This window comes from Ambystoma mexicanum, chromosome 6q, assembly GCF_040938575.1.
Source record: "Ambystoma mexicanum isolate Mex_15411 chromosome 6q, UKY_AmexF1_1, whole genome shotgun sequence".
Lineage (NCBI taxonomy): Eukaryota > Metazoa > Chordata > Amphibia > Caudata > Ambystomatidae > Ambystoma > Ambystoma mexicanum.
In genome coordinates this window covers 1532760870-1532780220 of record NC_090937.1, presented here as the reverse complement: position 1 = coordinate 1532780220, position 19351 = coordinate 1532760870, and the positions used below count along the sequence as shown (strand labels likewise).

The following is a 19351-nucleotide window of genomic DNA, read 5'->3' as shown; positions in this document are numbered from 1 at the left end:
CTTCCCTTTTTATGACTGGATTGAAGCATGGTTTTTCACTTCTATTTTGAAAAGGGTCATCTCCATAATGGCTGTGATGCTTCTAGGTATTGGTGGCGGCACGTTATTTGGACTACTTAGTATCCATTGACTGTCTGTTGTTGAATTGTGATTTAAGAAAGCTAGTCAAGTTAGGGTTTTTTAGTTGGTAATCCTTATCAGGTTCTTAGGTTATGCAGGGCCAGAGTACTTGACTTGTGTGTGGCATGTATTAAAGGTACCCAAGCCCGACATTCAAGTTTAATGTTGTTAGTGTAGTTGTGCAATCCTATGTGTATGCCATTGTGTCTCAGCCGTTGTCCTGTTGTGTACATGCCTAAATGTTGTGTGCCTCTTGTATTTCCTAGGATTTACATGCATGTCCGAGTTGTCTACAGTCGTGCTTTTATCTTTCAGTTAGTTCTAGGTTGGACAGGTAGTTACTGCAGTGAAATATTTTCATATACCTCTCCTATTGGTGGTCAATGTGCGTATTCACTTGAAGTTCCTTCATGTTCTTGAGTATTTGTGTTATGTATGTGCATATTCAATGATGTGCTGCTTGTGTGTTGTATCGGGTCAAAATCTTTGTGTGGGCATTTGCCTTGTGTAGCAATGTGGTGTGACTTTGGTGTGAATTTGATCCATGTGTGTGACTGTGCACGTTTTGACAGTAGGTTTGATGGTTGTAGAGACTGCCAATGTTTAAAGGTGTGTTTAAAGGTGTTCTCTTTGGATCTGCAACTCTTGTGTAGTGTGTGCTAGTGCTGCTCAGACCCGTATGTGTGCGTGTGCATCACATTTCATTGGGTATGATCTTTTCTCTGATGTTTTGGGTGAATGTGCATTTTCTTTTTTGTCATACACGGTCTTCTTCCCTAAAGGTTTTGTCACTAGTTGGCTTGTGCAGGAAGTAAATATGGATCTATGGAAAAAAATCTTTTGGGTATTTTTAAACAAAATATATATGGAATGGGGAACTTAATCCTAATACACCGATTCAACACTGTTAGAAGTTGTGCATTTGCCAAAGAAAACAGATCTTTATAATGGAAAATATGCCCCCGCCAAGAGTTAGTGGAACCATTCTTTTTAATCTTTAAAAATTTAAAAGAGAAATGTAATGTGGGGCTAGAACAAAACATTTGGAAACTGGGAACACATATTTCTCTCCATGGCACATATTGACTACAGGCAAATCCGAGGAATTCATTTTCCATTGTTGGGGAGGACCCCCAGGTATGCCAGAGGGACACTGGAAGTCTGTGGACTTGGAGGGCCCATCTGCCTCCCCCAGGATACACTGAGGACTCAGTCAACAGCAAGTTCAAACTGCCGTTTATTAAAGGCAAAACGAACAGTGATCAGCACAGGAACAGGAGAAATCCATGCACATCTCGCTCTTCCTTGGCTCGCAGGTCCGTTTTACTTCCAAGTATGCCATCACAACCCGGGACCTTCTCCAGAAAACCTATTGGGCCAATTGATTGGGTATTGAGTATTCTACCACCTATAGTGGACATTATAGATGTTACTCTACTGGCCCTCGCATATCAGGTGTCTGGCCTGTTCCATCCCCAAGTCACTAACTAGATCATTGTTGCAGTGTTGTGAACTTACCATTGGTTCTTGACCGTTGCTACCCATCCCTAGGGTACTAAACTGTGATTGGCTAGAGCTAACATCCCCAGGCCTGGGTTCTGCAAAGTTTCTCAGCTTGCTGTGTACCTCTTTAAGGTAATGAGAACGACTATGTGCCTGCATTGTAACTTTTGTGTACCACCTTAGCTTATGGGAGTGCTCTCCTGTCCGGGTTTGATCTTTTCTCTGATGTTTTGGGTGAATGTGCATTTTCTTTTTTGTCATACACTATCCTCTACCCTAATGGTTTTGTCACTAGTTGGCTTGTGCAGGATGTAAAAATGGATCCGTGGCAAAAATATATATTTTTGGGTACCAGTCAATGTAGAGCATGTCTCCCCCCCCTCAAGTGCATCCTCCTCTACCTTGCGAGTGCCACTCAACATCTCTGTTTGCTGTACAGTCGTGTGCATAGTCTCCTACCTGTAGGACGTTTGCTAGAAATGTTGCTGAGTTAACAATTCTGCATCTCACTATCTTCAGCCCCACATTTCATAGTATCACCTTGTATCCTGATGCTCTTTCTGTGGTCAATGTGTTCTTTGGCTTCTGCAGTATTGCAAAGAGGCCGTGCTCCACGTAAAGAGTGGTGGTGCACGCCATGGTTATTGCTGCTGACTTCTCCACTGAAAATGCGCCTGCCAAAGCTTGTTCGCACTGATAGTGTCTTCTCATCACTGGTCGACTTGCCCACTGTAGTAAGCTATTGGCTCGTGGCCCATGCTTGTCTTTTGTGTCAGTACTGCCTTCATCACTACACCATCAGTATGTGAGAACAGTAAAAACATTCCTTTCTGTAATCTGGGTTCCCTAGCACTGGTGCCGTGCTTATTGCTTCCTTCAGTTCCTCAAATGCCTCAGTCATCTCAGAGGTCCATGTCAGTGTCTTGTTTCCTTTCTGTGCTTCCTTCAGTGCAGCCAATAGTGGCCTTGTGTATGTGCTGTAGTCCAATACCCATGCTCTGCAGTAGTTGCATAACTCCAAGAACTGTTGCATTTCCCCTCACTCTCGTGGGCTTAGTTGTCTTGCGTATTGTCTCTGCTCTCTCTGGGGTGATCTGTCAGCCATTTAGGGATCTCGTCTGTCCAATGTATAGCACCTCTTTCTGACAGTACTGTAACTTGGCCTTGTCCATCTTTATCCCTTGTCAGCTAACAGTCAGCATGTGCACTGAGTCCTTCCTACACTGATCTTCTGCCGTGCTGCAAATCAAAATGTTATCTACATATTGTAAAACTGTGCTTTCCATCAGTATGTCGCTTAAGTCCATTTGTATCACTCTGTTAAAGATAGATGGTGACTCGCAGTACCCTTGTTGTAAACGAGTATGTTTCCACTTCTGGTTTCTGTACATAAAGATGGTAAAATCTTGTGAGTCTGGGTGTAGTGGTACAGAGAAGAAGGCATTCTTCATATCAATGACCGTGAAGCAGGCAGCTTCTGTCGGAATGTTGAACAAAATTGTCACTGGATTTGCAACTAAAGGGTGTTCTGCTTCTACAATGTGGTTAAGAGGCCTTAATACCTGTATGAAATGCTATGACCCTCCCTCCGCCTTCCGCACTGGTACACCACGGTATTTCACGAGGATTCTGATGGTACAAGGATGCCTCTCAATCAGGGCGGTGATTGTCTCATAATTGCCCTCATCTGCTTCTTTAGTTAGGGGATACTGCTTTACTCTTGGTAAAATTGCCCCTGGCTTCAGCTTGATCTTCACTCCTCCTATGCTGTTTATGTGGCCCACGTCATAGGGACTTGTAGTCCATAGGGTGCTGGGTACCTTGGCCATATCCTCCTGCCAGAATGGTGGTTGCGCCTCCAGCGCCGTTACCATTCTCTGTGGTTCTTCCCTGTAGTGTATTTGTAACCAATAATTCACACTCATTTCGAACAACATCTCTATTTCTAGCCTCTTTTCCCTGAAAAGCTCTTTGTCTGTCACTGTGGTCAACCTACAGCCTTCTGCCACTGCGATTACTACTCTCCATGCCCGTCCAGTGTCATCCATCCCATGTACTGCTATCCAATCTTCTCTTGCAACCACTGCCTCTATTTTCATTGGCACTGTGGTTTCCTCTTCCTCATCCATTGGTAGCTCTAGCCTGAATAGGTACTCGTTTGGAACTCGCCACATTTTCCCTGCAATTCCTGGAAGCCATGCAATGGCAATGTCATTTCCATACTGGAACATTTCTGGGTCCACTGCCACTCCCCTCTTTGCCTTGCGTCCACAATATGCTTGAACAATCTGTCTTACATTGAGCATGTGTATTCCTGGTGTGGAGCACACTATTCCCATGTGTGTGAACGAGATGGTCATGTTCAGTCTGCTCATAATGTTTTGTCCCGGTATGTTTACAGGTGTCTGTCGAGAGTAAAGCAAAGGCAGAGATAGATTGTGATCTCCTATAGAAAGTGAGATGTTACTGTGAAAGGAACCACTTCCAAGCCCCAGAGAATCCTTGAGTGTTCATGGCATCGCCTGTCAATGTAAATGCTCCTTCCCTAATGCAGGACCTGGTCGCCCCTGTGTAAACAAAAAAATAAAAAAGTCTGGTCACCTATCGCCACCCCTAAGCGAGGTTCCTACGGAGGATTGGGTGTGATCGATAGGATGGGCCACATCATGTTCATCTATGTGCTCTCCTATTGAGGGTACAGCGACATCCCATTCCTTGTAAAGGTTTGTTCCCCACCATGGTAAATCCTCGCAGTTGTCTGATGGAAACTGTCACCACTGTGTCCACTTGTGTTCATGCGTCATTGTTCTGTACCAGTGCTAATTTCTGTGTTCCCTCGGATCTGTGGTGCTGGCCAATACTGTGGCACAGGTGCTGACATCTGTGGTACCTGCATTTGTGCTTGTGGGGCGTGTACTTGTGGCATCTGTTGATATGTGCCCTGCACCTATCATTGCTGTTGCTGGTCCTGTGCATAGTAATCGTCCTGGTCCCATTGATAGGGCTGCTGGCCCTGTGCCCCCCAATTCTGATCATCCCCCTGTACCTGCACACTCTTGAAATGTGTCCTGACTGGCCACAGGACCAGCACTGTGGTGGCTCCCTACCTTGCCCTTGGAACCCCCCCCAGAAAATCCCCTGGGCTCTGCTGCATCTGTTGCTCATATCCTCAAAACCCCCTTAGAAAGCCCCCTTGGTTGTGATGCATCTGTGGTCCGAAGCCACGCCCTCCTTCCTTGGAACCCTGCTTGGGGCCACCCCGCCCCATAAACCTTCCCCTCATGGGCGGTGCAAACTGCTGTGGCTGTGGTTGCTGCGGCTCCTGCTGTGCCTGTGGGGTGGGGCTGGTTATGACCGTCCCTTCCAATGCGTACTTGGAAATAAAATTCGGTACTGATTTCGCTTCACCTATCTTCCTGTCCTCTGCCTTCTTTTTAATCTTCTCCTACCATAAACTACAATGGAGAAGTATAGTGAGTATTTCGGGCCACCCCTTCGCCTCCATACCTACTATTTCCTGAAACACTTCTGAACATGTTCTGGTAGCCCCTGTACTAGTATGTGATCAAATATTGCTTCTGTTTTGTCCCAAGGCTCTCAAATTTGAATATCCTGAATGTACTGCACAGGGTCTTCATCTTCCCTCATCTTCCGTGACGTAATCGCCACAATGTCTGACGTGCCTTGGTATTGTGTCCTCAGTGCTTGCCGTACTACTACCCTACAGTTTGCAAACGACGAACATTCATGTGTTGTGTTTTGTGTCATCACCCCTGGGAACCCTGACCTTTTCCATACGTCATCAGGTGCATCTCCTAATATTGACACTAAGAGTCCCTTTACATCACCCACAGCTAACCTATGTCCCGTTGTCATCTTCTCCAACTCGTATATCCATTTCCCAGCCCTTGCACTCAACGATGGAAGCCTACGATGGGGGAGGAATCCTCAAAGTCCTCTTTGAGAAAAAAGAAAAGTTCTGTTGAGTCTAGTGGTAAACAATGTAAATTGAAGAAATCTAGGTCGAGGAGTCAGTCTCGTAAATTTTCGTCTTCTTCTAGGAAGGCGCGGAAAAGGTGTCACTGATCTTCTTCTTCTTCTTCTTCGCCGTCGTCCGATACAGGGGTTATCAAATGTACTTCAAAGCACGATTCCCGTAGGAAATGGGAGGCCTTCAGAGCCTGGATGATGAAAATCTTTGTGAATGCTGCCCAGACCCTCTCGAAGAAATTGCGTGAAGGCCATGCCCTGGCTCACTCGAAAAGTGACAGAGGGAGGTCAGAGACTAGATGCTCTAAATCCGGCGAAAAATCGTCGAGGGTGTCGTCAAGAGAAACCTCTCATACACTTCATAAAAAGTTGAAAGCACTGGTGCATAAATCGGGTGCAACAACAGACAAAATGGCATCAGGTACCAAACTGCCATTGAAGTCTGTGTTTAAGACCTACTCAATGCCAGTGTTGAGGACAGCGTTGACAGCTACCATCGACGGTGCTAACATCCAAAGCTCCTTCGACCGTGTGGAAGCCTGTGTCGATGACTTTGACGCCTTCAACGCTGATTCTGGTGCCAATATCAACACCTTTGTCAAAGCCAGGGTCTATGCCTCCACAGGCCAGGGGTAAAATCTTTCACCCTTTGCCTAGACAAGACTTTTTGAAGTCTATGGCTTCTATTTATGAAGAACAATCTTCTGAAGAGGATATTTTCCCTGTGCTGGGGTAAAATTTGGTACAAGGGATGTTCCTGAGGAACTAATTGATCCTCACTCCAAAATGGCTGACCTGTATGAATGCCTGCAAACAGCTAGTGGCCTAGACACATCTCCTGAATTGGAATTTAATAAACCCGACCCTGCTGACCATGCAGAACTGGGATATAGGAACCTTATGAATAGGGTGGTAGAATTCATGGGGTGGAATAGAAACTCCCCCGTTTATGAACAAGACGACATGATGGACCAGCGGTAAATAAAAAATGTGCAGGAAAATACAGACCCTCTTCTTCTGACCCTGAATACTTAACTAAACATTCTAAACCTGAGAGCTTATTAGTCCAGGCAGCCACATCCACTAGACAATTGGCATACCCTTCAATTACCCCAGATAGGGACAATAAAAGAATTGATGCCTGGTCTCACAAGATTTTCTGTTCAGGCAGCATGGCCTTAAAGTGAACAAGTGTGACTTGCACTTTTGCAAGATTCACTTACACCCTGTGGGATTGTATTACTGCAGCAGCTGAACATATTCCTCAGGGTGAGGAGCAATACGGTTTCCTTGCGATTGTGAAAGATGGAAAAGAGGCTATGGGGGAATGCCTTCAATCAGGACTGGACACTGCTGATAGCTTCAGCAGGCCCATGGCCTCTAGCACAGTGCTGCGCAGATTTGCGTGGCTGAGAAAGTCGGGTTTCGCACCGGATGTGCAGGCCAGACTTCTCAATATGCCATTTGACGGCTTGAGGTTGTGCGGGAGCAAGGCAGATAAAAGTTTGGAGAAGCTGCAGACCTCTAAGGCGGTGGCTAAGTCCCTTAGCGCCTCCATACGACAACTTCAGCAACACTCCTACTCAGGCTCATCTTCCTGGAGGGGTCGTCCTTTTCATTTTTATTCCTCATTTGGAAGAGGAAAAGGACAGGCCAGTCAAATAGTACAGCAAAGAAAATGTTCTTGTGGTGGACGAGGAAAGAGTTCTAGATCAGCCCCAGCAGCGGCCTCTGTCCCCTCAGCCGCTGCTACAGCCACCACAAAGCCACTCTGAGGCCTTGACCCACAAGACCCTAGTGGGAGGCAGTATCTCTCAGCATCTGAACGAATGGCGGGGCATTATTCAGATACTTGGACACTGGAAACAGTAGCCCAGGGTTACTGCCTTCCCTTTCAAAGAAGGCCTCAGGATCATCCACTGGGATACAACTCTGTCAAAATTCCAGATCCGCTCCTGTTGCAGGAAATTTTAACCCTGCTAGAGAAAGGTGCAATATAAGATATACCTGTAGTGGTGTGGACCAAGGGTTGGTATTCCACATACTTTCTCATCCCAAAAAAGGACAGAGGATTGAAACCCATCTTGGATTTAAGAAACTTGAACAAGTTCCTCAGGAAGGACAAGTTCAAGATGGTAACACTTTCTCAGATCCTTCAGGCTCTCCAACTCCAAGACTGGTTGGTATCATTGAACCTTCAGGATGCTTACTTTCATGTGCCGATCCTTCTCAAGCACAGGAAGTACCTGAGGTTCGCGATTGGCAATTCTCACTATCAGTTTCGAGTTCTGCCATTCATGTTGACCTCCGCCCCAAGGGTTTTCACCAAGCTGATGGCGGTAGCGTCAGCGAGTCTCAGGAGAGGTGGAATTCATGTCTACCCTACCTGGACGATTGGTTAATCAGGGCGCGTTCACCCAAACAAGCGCAGGAACATCTGAACATGACCTGACACTTCTTATACAGACTGAGCTTCTCCCTCAATTTCAAGAAAACAAATATGATACCATTCTAAAGACTCCAATTCATCGGAGCAGTCCTGGATACTTCCTCGGGCAAAGCCTCGCATCCCGAGGTGAGAGCTCATCACATTCTGCAGATGGTAACAAAGTTCCAGAATGCCCAGCATCTTCCGGCCTTTGATTTTCTGAGGTTGCTCGTCCTCATGGCATCCTGCATATTTCTGGTGCCAGAGGCCAGATTGAGAATGAGATCCCTTCAATGGGCCCTCAGGACTCAATGGTCCCAATTTTCGGGGGATGTGTCAGATCATTTGAAAGTTCCAGACAGAGTGGGGCAAGATCTTCTATGGTGGGTTTGCAAGGACAATATCCTCAAGGGAGAATGTTTTTGTCAACCATGGCCGGAGATAACAGTAGTGATGGACGCCTCACTCACGGGGTGGGTAGCCCACACCAACGATCTGACAATCAGCGGTCGTTGATCTCCATCGGAGTCCAAACTACACATCAATCTTTTGGAGCTGAGGGCAATCAGACTAGCGCTGAAGGCCTTTCTGCCCTCTGTACGAGGAAAGAATTGCCTGATAATGACGGAACGCACAGTGGCCATGTACTACCTTAACAAGAGAGGATGCGTAGGGTCACTACCACTGTGCAGAGAGGCAATGCAGCTCTAGTTATGGGCAATACAAGAAGGAATCTCTCTGTCGCAGTTCACCTAGCCGGAGAGCAGAACACGGCAGCGGATGCTCTGAGCAGGCAGAGCAGTGTCGTACGAGTGGGAACTAGCTCTGGAAGTCCTTCAAGAGATCTTCACCCTTTGGGGAACCACTCAGGTGGATCTCTTAGCGACCGTTGTCAACTGGAAGTGTGAACTGTACTGCTCAAGGGAATTTCCTCCAAGAGGAGCTCTAGGGGACGCCTTCGTAGTGGACTGGGAATTTCCAATCTTATACACATTCCCTCCAGTCCCCGTGATTCCTCATGTAATCAGGAGGTTGAGAAAGTTCAGGAAAACCATGATCCTAATTGCCCCGGATACGGCCAGGAAGACGTGGTACCCGGACCTTCTGGACATATCCATCTGCCCTCCAGTACGTCTTCCATAAAAAGAGGACCTTCTCTCGCAAGAGGAACGTCGGGTTCTCCAACCAGAGGTCAAGACACTCCGCCTTCACGCATGGTTTCTGAGAGGCTAAGATATAAGGATTGGGACCTCCCGGATGACGTAATGGAGATTTTGCTCTCAGCCAGAAGGCCAGCAAGAAAATCCTTGTATCGGTATTGTTGGAACAAGTTCAGTAACTGGTAAGGTAAGAATGTTGATCCATTCCTATGTAATACACCTATGGTACTTTCTTTCCTTTTACACTTGGCCAATCTGGGACTTCAGGTTGGCACAATAAAAGGATACCTGGCAGCGCTGTCTATTTTTAAGCGCTCCTCAGAGAAGTGTCTTACTTCAAGATGCCTTTGATTGTCCAGTTCCTGAAAGGTCTCACTAATGTGTACCCTCCAGTCCCTTTTCAGGTGCCCATGTGGAATTTAAATTTAGTTTCAAATTTCCTGGCATGCATTCCTTTTGAGCCCTTGTACTCTTGTCCGCTAAGGCTCCTTACTTTAAAGACAATCCTTCTAGTGGCAATTACATCAGCCTGCAGAGTGAATGAGTTGCAGGCTCTCTCTTGTAAGCCTCCTCACACCATCTTTCATAAGGATAAGGTTATTCTCAGAGTCAAACCCTCGTTTTTGCCTTAAGTAGTCTTTGACTTTCATCTGTTGTAAAAAATCACTCTGCCTTCTTTTTAGCCACCTCCTCATGTAAAGAGGAATTAAGATCACGCTACACTGTACAGGCAATATGGCCGAGGGGCTATGCCCTAGTACTGGCAATACGTCTGAGGGGGCACCTAAACGCAGCTCCTCAGACCCCCAGGTCAAGGGTGTCACACCTACCGGGCCGAGGCCCGAGGAGCAGGGTAGGCCTTGTAATCCACGCGCAAGAGTCTTGGAGGAGGCTGGGCCTAGCAAGCTGAGCAACACGTTGCTGGCATGTGGCAGTCAGCTCGACGAGATGGCCGCCGCGCCAGACAGAGGCACCCGTCCGACACCATTCCAGGAGTTTGGCGAAGAACGAGTGTCAAGGTGGGACTGGTCTCAACCAGGTACGTGGCCTACAGCCTATCTTTCTTATGTGCTGGGCAGTTTCCCACTGCGTCCATATGGACAGCTCCCGGCTACCCCGTCAGTACCCCTACCACCTCTCTGGCCAGTGAAGAGGGGTTCTTCGAGAGGTTCGTCTGGCTCATGAAGTCACCTCAGATGGGGGTTATCCTCAAGGACGCCATCAGGGAGGTCCTACTACGATGCTACCGGCACCACAAGCTCCTCTGCCGGCACCCCCGTCCCCGGCGCAGCTGCTGCCTCTGGCCCCCCAGCCGATTCCTCAGGCGGTTCTGTACCAGCCTTGCCTCCTCCTCAGCCGCGGTCACTGTTCCCACAGCATCCAGCTCCAGCTTCTCCTCCAACTCCACAGGATCCTCCTGATCCACAGCATATGGATGAGGAGGAGGATACGGACACGCCATCTTCAGCCAGGCCCTTCTACGAACGTCTTGCAAGGCTGACGAGTACCTGGGCCTACCCCAACCCGAGGTTGAGCAGCTGGCAGAGGGGGGTTCTGGCTGAAGTCCACACGCAACTCCCCTCTGCCAAAATGGGGATTCCACTGCAAACCGATGTAGTCTCCCTGGCCAAGAAGGGTTGGCTCAAGCCCCAGTCGGTCCAGCCGGTCAATCGACGTCTGGAAGCCAATTACAGGCAGATGGAGGGGGATACACTCTTGCTATCGGGCCATCCTCGGCCACACTCCTCGGTGATCGCTGTGGCATCACTATACTCCAAGCCTCACTCGTCATCGACCTCTACAGCAGCGACGCTACTAGGCAAGGAGGAGAAGATCTTGGAGGTGTACGGGAAGAAGTTGTATTCCAACGCATCCTTGCATCTTCGTCAGGCCAACGCCGATGCCATGCTGGCCGCTGCTAACCAAAGGTTATGGCAGGAAATAGCAGACTTCCTCCCGGAACTCCCTACGCAGAGCCAATCACGCTTTAAGGCGGGACTGGCTGAGGCCAAGCTGGTGGCGCAGGACATCATAGAATCCACTGTGGCCCATATTTACACCTCTGGCCGTACCATCTGTAGCTCCACGGACATGAAAAGGACAGCCTGGCTCAGGGCAACGAAATTCAACCTGGATGTCCAGGAACGCATATTAAGTCTACCGTTCGAGGGGGGGGACCTCTTTTACTCTACCACGGACGAAGAGCTGGAGAGGAAGAAAAACAGCTCACAAACAGCCAAGTCTTTATCCATCTTGACAATGACCATGCCCAAGTTGTATACCCAGTCACAGCAGCGCTCGACAGTGGGCGTACGTATGGAGGGTTCCACGGCTTCCAGGAACGGAGATCCAGGCAGCCGGACTGCTCGCCGTCTCACAACCGGTGCAAGTAACAAAAAGGGGGGGGGTAAGTGCTTTTCCCAGTACCCCTCTGCGACAGCCTTCGAGGGAAAGAAGGCATGACACGCCCCTTTGGGTCCACGTGTCTCCAGTAGGGGGCAGGCTTGCTCTCCATGCATATTTCTGGCGCCAGAATTTCGCGGACCCCTGGATCCTCTCTGTAGAATCTACGGGGTACTGCCGACCCATCCCAGCCTCTCCTCCCTCCTCCCCTCCACTCCCTCAAATTGGGATAGGAACTCTTCTGGCGGAGATCCGGTCGCTCATAGAGAGCCAGGCAGTGGAGGAAGTCCCAGCTTCCCAGCGAGGCTTTGGCTTTTACTCCAGGATTTTTGCCGTTCAGAAGAAGAACCAGGCAGGCCCGAGAGTTGTGCTGGACCTTTCCACCCTCAACCTCTCCTTACCCCTACATAAATTCAAGATGGTTATGCCAGCTCTTATAGCAGAGACATTGTGCAAGGGAGTCTGGATGTGCTCCCTGGATTTGAAAGACGCGTACCTACACGTCCCGATTTGGCAGTCCCATCGTTCTTTCCTATGGGTCAGGATCATGGGCTACCATTTTCAATACAAGGTCCTTCCTTTTGGCCTCAACTCGGGCTCCAGTGTCTTTACCAGGTTAATGAATACTGTGGCTGCCCTCCTAAGAGCGCAGGGCCTCCACACCTACCCATACCTAGATGACTGGCTCGTCAGGGCTATAACCCCGGAAGCGGTTCACCACTCTTCCCATGCCCTTATACATACACTACACGATCTGGGCTTCTTGCTCAATCTCAAGAAGTTGCAGCTGCAGCCCACACAAACTCTGACATTCTTGGGCCTCTTCTGGGACACATGCTCTGAGAAGGTATTTCCGTCGGAGGACAAGATCTCGGCCATCAAGAGGGCCACCACCCACTTCCTCAGCAGAGAGGTGGCCTCGGCATGGTGGTACCAGCATCTCCTGGGTGTCTTGGCACGGGCCTGCTAGCCGTTCCACACATGAGATTGTGGATGAGGAGGATTCAGCTGCACTTCGCAGCCTCATGGAACCAGGAGCGGGGCTCCCAATCCGAGATGATCAACGTCCCTCCATCCCGGACCTACCGCGGTGGTCCAGGGACTGCAACCCACGGAAGGGCAAGCCCTTTCGGCCGCCCACCCCGCAGGCCACCATCACCACAGACTCCTCGCTCGAGGGCTGGGGAGCCACCCTAGACGATCTCTCGGTCCACGGCACCTGGACTTGACAGGAGCAGGAATACCACATCAATTGGTTGGAGCTGAACCCCATCTGGCTAGTGCTCAGAGCATTCCTACCACTTCTCAGGGGCAAGGTTGTCCTCATCCAGACAGACAAATCGACCAGCATGTACTACGTCTACAAGCAGGGAGGCACCAGATTCCCTCCTCTGTGCAGACTGGCGATCAGCATGTGGGAGTGGGCCCTGGAAAACTACATCTACCTCACGGTAGTCCACCTCCCGGGGGAATCTAACCTGGAGGCGGACAGGCTCAGCAGGTTGGGAGCGGACAATTATGAGCGGCAGCTAAACGCCTTCGTTATTCAGGAGCTCTTCAGCTGGTGGGGTACTCCCCAGGTGGATCTCTTTGCCACCTGGCACAACAAGAAGTGCCCTCAGTTCGCCTCCTGGCAGGGACAGGGTCCCGGCTCCCTGGGTGACGCATTTCGGCTGTAGTGGAACAGCATGAAGGCTTACGCCTTACCGCCCATTCCGCTGATTCACAGAGTGATTTGCAAGATCAAGGAGTTTCGCCAACTCAGCATCATTCTAATAGCTCCATGGTGGCCGGCCAGGCCATGGGTTTCGGAGCTGCTCAGCCTCTCGGAGATGCCCCGATTTATCTCCCGACGGGCTCAGAACATCTTCTGGTGCAGCAGGAGGGCAGGGTCTTCCACACTGTGCCTCAGAAACTAGCCCTCACAGCGTGGTGCCTGAGCAGGTAACGCTGCGGCACCTCAGCCTCCCCCAGGCTAATCTGGAAATCATACAGGGTGCAAGGAGAAAGGCAACCAGGGCCCAGTATAAAGGTAAATGGACCAGGTTCTGCCATTGGGCAGACTCCCAAGGAAATCGACGCCTGGCATGTACTTTGGACAACGTGCTCTCCTTCTCAGCGCACCTCGCATACTCCGGTGTGCAGGTGGACACCTGCCGTACATACCTCGCAGCCATCAGGGTGTACAGGAACTTGAGGGAGGGGGTTTTCTCCTCCTCCAATCCTATCATCAAGAAACATTTGACGGGGCTCTCAAGGCTCTACCCGCCCATCAAGAGGCTGCACCCCGTGTGGGACCTTAATATAGTCTTCGGCGCACTCGCGCACAAACGTTTGAGCCAATGGAGTCCGCTGACATCAGGAAGGTCACCATCAAGACGGCCTTACTAGTCGGTAGTCGGCACATTTCTGCCCAAGGTGCTGTCTGCTTTCCACTTGAACGAGGAAATAGTCTTTCCTAGGTTCTTTTTCGACCCTAAGGATGAAGCACGGAGAGTGCTGCACTACCTGGATGTCAGGTGTGCCCTGAAATTCTACTTGGACAGAACCAAGGGCTTCTGAAAGATGGCGCCCTGTTTGTCACTTTCAGAGGCTCAAGATCAGGCTATCCGGCCTCCAAGGCCTCTATATCCCACCGGATGGTCTCGGCCATCAAAGAAGTGTATGAGGGCCAGCACAGGCTGCTTCCGGCCAACATGCATGCCCACGCAGTCCGGGCCAAGGCAACGGCCATCGCTTTCCAGCGCCATGTCCCTTGGCAAGTCATAAGCAGGTCGGCCACTTGGGCCACTCCCTCGGCTTCCTGCAAGCATTACTGTTTGGATGCCGGCTCTAGATCTGATGCGGTTTTCGGACAGGCGGTTCTCAGGAACCTATTTGCTTAAGGAGGGTCTCCTCTCCACCCTGGGGCTACATTCAGTTGTAATCACCCATGCAGTATGGAGGAATGGGGACGGGACATAACAGTAATTATAGGTTGCTCACCGTAGTGACTAACGTACTCTTAGTCCCCTTTCCTCCATACGTCCCACCACCCCCCCCCTAATAATACTGGTGTCATTAGGCAATGTTAAATCTATTGTCAACGCGTCAATGGGGACTGAGGTGTGGCGCCGTAGGGCAGTGCATGCTCCCAGGGCCGCACCCCCATGCACCTCTAAATTTGAAGGGGAAGAAGGATTTTTCTGGTGAAAAAGCTTCCGTCTCCCGTCCCTTGGAAGGGACGCCCATGCAGTATGGAGGAAAGGGGACTAAGGACTAAGAGTATGTTAGTCACTACGGTGAGTAACTTATAATTACTCGACGATACTAAACAATACTCCACAGTACTCAATACCCTCCCTCACACCCACAGTTGCCGTTAGACTGGGTCAATACTTATGCTCTGTGGTCTGCTGGCGCTGCTTGGCTGCCGACTCCTCCTCAAAACGCTCACCTCCCCGTCCTGGTCTGCCTGGACTATTCACTGACTTCGGGCAGGATGATTTCCAAGGGGCTCCTGAAGGCCTTTATGCGGGCACACGTTTTCCTGTCTTCTGGAAATATGCGAGGTTCCTGCAGCCGCTCAGGTTCAGCGGCGAAGGAGACGCACTGGTTCCGGGCGGCGCAGCCAACCATCACACTCTGCTACCAACTTGTTGGGGAAGACCCCCAGGTATGCCAGGGGGACACTGGAAGTCCGTGGACTTGGAGAGCCCAACTCCCTCCCCCAGGAAACACGAAGGACTTAGTCAATGCCAAGTTCAAGCTGTGGTTTATTACAGGCAAAACCAACAGGGATCAGCACAGAAACAGGAGAAATCCATGCACATCTTGCTCTTCCTCGGCTCGCAGGCCGGTTTTACTTCCAAATGTCATCAGCATGACGTCATAACCTGGGCACTTCTCCGGAAAACCTATCGGCCAAATGATTGGGTATTGAGTATTCTAACACCTATAGTGGACATAATAGATGTTACTCTACTAGCCCTCGCATGTCATGTGTCTGGCCTGTTCCATCACCAAGTCACTAACTATAACATTGTTGCAGTGTTGTGAACTTACCATTGGTTCTTGCCCGTTGCTACCCACCCCTAGGGTACTAAACTGTGATTGGCTACAGCTAACGTCCCCAGGCCTGGGATCTGCAAAGTTTCTCCGCTCGCTTTGTACCTCCTCAAGGTAATGAGAACGAGATATGTGCCTGCGTTGTAACTTGTGTGTACCACCTTAGCTTGTGGGAGTGCGCTCCTTTCCGGTGCAATACTTGTTGCATGCTGTTGCATACTTGTCGCTATCTGTGTCTGGCAACCTGGGACCAGCCCTCCTTTCCCACCACTGATCACTGTTCATTGTTTGCTTCAGCCGTGTCACGTGTTCAGCGACCACAAATTTGAGTTGTGCAGCCCTGAATTATGAGGATTTGTTAGTCTTTTCTGCAGCTGGTCCCTTTGCCATCTGGGTATAATGTCATCTGTATTTATTGACTGTGGCGCGGGTTCTGCCTGACACATCTTTCTCTCTTTCCAGCCTGAATCAGCTGTGCTCGCCACTTGCTCTGAGGCCTGCTGGAATTTTCCTAAACCTTATAATGCAGTTTCTACAGTGTCCATACACTACTATATTCCCATAGGTCAGTCACACTTGGCTGTCAGGTCCTTTAGGTGCTCCTGCTGTTACATAGGGTTAATCGCGTGTAAGCATCTGCAAGCTTTGCTCAGGATCTCTTGTCTTGCGGTTTCTGTGTTGCTGTGTTTGGCAAAATAATTTGGCAAAATAATAAACGCAATGACAGTATGTATGTGTGTCTGACCTCTAACTATAGAACTGTACGCTCGTGTTCTTCATGTATTCCAGTTTGTGATTATGTCCCTAAGTGCGGATGGCACGTGAGCGTCATGTCTAACGCTGCTATGTCGTGGTATCTCTAGCGACGTCAGCAACGTGGCATCTTGGTGTTTTTAGTCCAAGATGTCCATACAGGTGTCCTTAATCGTGGCCTGTGGCTCTTCATCCACACATGGATGGATCTGTATGTCCCCTGGTCGGGATGGCTGGCTGAGGGGATACCTCTCAACACACTTGTCAATCATGGGTTCATTGGCAATTCGTTCGAAATAGAAAGGGGGATTGCAGTGTTTTCTGGCCTTCTTCCTAGTCATGAATTTGGTAGGAGGGGGTAGTAGGCTTCCCCATCCCTCTTCAACATGGCCCATTATGGAACAACTACAAATATCAGCAAAATAAGGAGTTTGTTCTTAAATATGTCCTGAAGTGTGGGATCCTGAGAGGTAAATGAACACTAAAAAGAAGATTGAGTTTAATATTAGATATTACTATACATTCTGTTTGCACATGCTGTACTAAGCCCTTCTCTTTTTACCTGGCATTTCATCTGTAATCCTTTTATTTCAACAGGATGCTATCAACAGGATACAGGAGCTACTCGCTGATGGTACATTAACAGGTATTGTACACAAAACAGTGTTTAATGTCCTCGTTTGGGAGTAATTTTCAATGATTACTGCACGCAAAGGAATATTCCGTACTCCTTGTTTGAGATATTTTTTCAGGGGTTTTTTTTCAAAATATGTAGACCTTAGTTTCCAATGCAGAGTTGGAGTACAAATCCAGATTTACAAAATGGTGATGGCACCTCTACTGAAATAACTACGTTCAAATAAACTGTCCAATGATATGGTGCCTACTCAAGAGGGTCTGCAGTACCCATTTAGCCTGCTGTGCCCTGACAGGAGAAATATACATTTGCATATTAGTCTGATTTCACCTGAAGGACAGTCCAGCACCAAAATGATTGGCATTTATTCTGTCATGTACGTCAGTTATCAGTTAAATGTGTCTGCGAAGCAGCATCTTTTACTAGGTAAGGAGAGCAAGAGGTCCACATCAGTTTACCATTCCTACATTGGATGAAACATCTTTTTTAGATGTGACCCACATCACCTCTGGTCCTACAGTGACACATGCTCTGAAAACCATGAGAATGAATACAGCGTTTCGCTTAAAGAGACTCAGAGCATGTGACCATGTACCGCAACCATACCTTAGCCAAAACATGCTCTTCACCTCCCCTCTCTAGCCCTTTTATGTACACTCAAGGTATCTGTCATGTTCTGCGCAACTTTCCAGACTGTCTCCATGCCTACCTTTTCTCCTTTTTTGGGTGTTAACTTCTCTAGTTTTCAATTTCTTTTCTTTTTTTTTAACTTTATAGTCTCCTTTTTTGTGGACGTTATAGTTGTCAGACCTTACGCTGTGCTCCTCCTGCAAGCACAACCTTATTGCCTCAACTTTCAGTGTTGATGCCCCAATATTCGTAGACCAAACCGAACAGTGAGGAGTGGATGATTGGAAGGTTTTGACTGATCATAACCATTGGTCTTGCTCTGAGCAATCCTCTATGTACCATTATTTGCATGCCATTGCCATTACAGAAGCAGAAGCCATATGCTAATCAGGTTAGGTTCCACTCCATAAAGGGGCAGTTTAGTCTAAACTGCTTAGTCATATTGTAATGAAATCGATCTATGGTATGTATATCGATGTATTATAGAGATATGGTACTGATCTAATGCCCTCCACCATGACACTCTCACCCCAAAAGTTGGGACAAGAAACAGGCTGTTTTTAAGCTGAATATTCTGTTTTTATTTAAAATAATAAAATAAAGAAATTTAAGGCGGTCTCTTAACTTTCAATCTTTGAGGAAGTCACCAACAATATTACACATAAAAACGGGCAGCTAGCTTACAGAAAGAAAATGCAACCTGCCTTTTTTTGTCTCTGTCTTCATTCCAATTCCCATAAAAATCCATAGATATATAAACAAATGTAAACAAATAGTGCATACAAAAATGTGATCTTATGTGTGTGGATGCTTGAAACTAAATGCTTCAAATAAAAACAAATTTTACTGTGCACTTATCAGATTGTACCAGAAATCCACGGTGACTAATAAGAAGGGGACAAGTTGTATTGCAAGTATATGATATTCTAAGCAAATGGACAGCGCTGTGGACTGGTTTTTAGAATTGACTCGTTTCCCTGTTACCATTTCTGGAAATCACTACCAGGTAGCATTTCTTTTGTAGAGCAGAAACAGCCTAATGTCTTAAAATGTAATGTGAGTTTATAAATTTTAACTGGAAGAGGAAGAAGCAAACTAATGTTAATTGGTGTCCACTTAAGGCTGGATCCTTCTATTTATAGGCAATGCTATTTGGAAAACTGACAGTTATTTAAATTGACATTATTCTCTTGAGATGAAAGGGAGAAACTAACAGCCTTTCCTATTTTAGCCAGCATTTTTATTTTGTGTAAAATAACGTTTTCACAGGGCAACACGTTTCTCAAGCCCTGCAAATCTTTGTGATCTTGAACACACTCCCAAACCCAGATATAATTTGCTCCTCTGAAAATCGAGGGTGTAAATTGGTCATTTGCTACTGCCAGAGACAAATGTGCCATGCACAATTTCAGACTATACTATTATCTATTTTAAATATTTAATTTACAGGCACAGTCCCCTCTTCAATGGCTCGGGACAATTGTGTAATTGCTCTGGGATTATTGCGGCAAATTCTGGTTATCTTTTTAATGCCCACAAGAGGTAGGGACAACAATCAGCTTTGGACATCACCGCCGGGTAGGCTTTTCCTTTCAGTCTGTCAATCAGCTCCAAAAAAACCTCTAAGGTAATATCATTTTGTCTTTGGAAATACCTCTGCCTTTGGCCCCATCTAGAAAA

At 48.1% G+C, this 19351-nt stretch overlaps 1 protein-coding gene across 1 annotated transcript in view; it reads left to right on the top strand.

Moving 5' to 3' along the window:
- DDRGK1 (DDRGK domain containing 1) overlaps nt 1–19351 on the top strand; it is a 180770-nt gene that overhangs the window by 158112 nt on the left and 3307 nt on the right. Inside the window, exon 8 of the mRNA XM_069632243.1 lies at nt 17002–17050. Coding sequence (XP_069488344.1) covers nt 17002–17050 — 49 coding nt within the window. The remainder of the gene's footprint in view (nt 1–17001; nt 17051–19351) is intronic.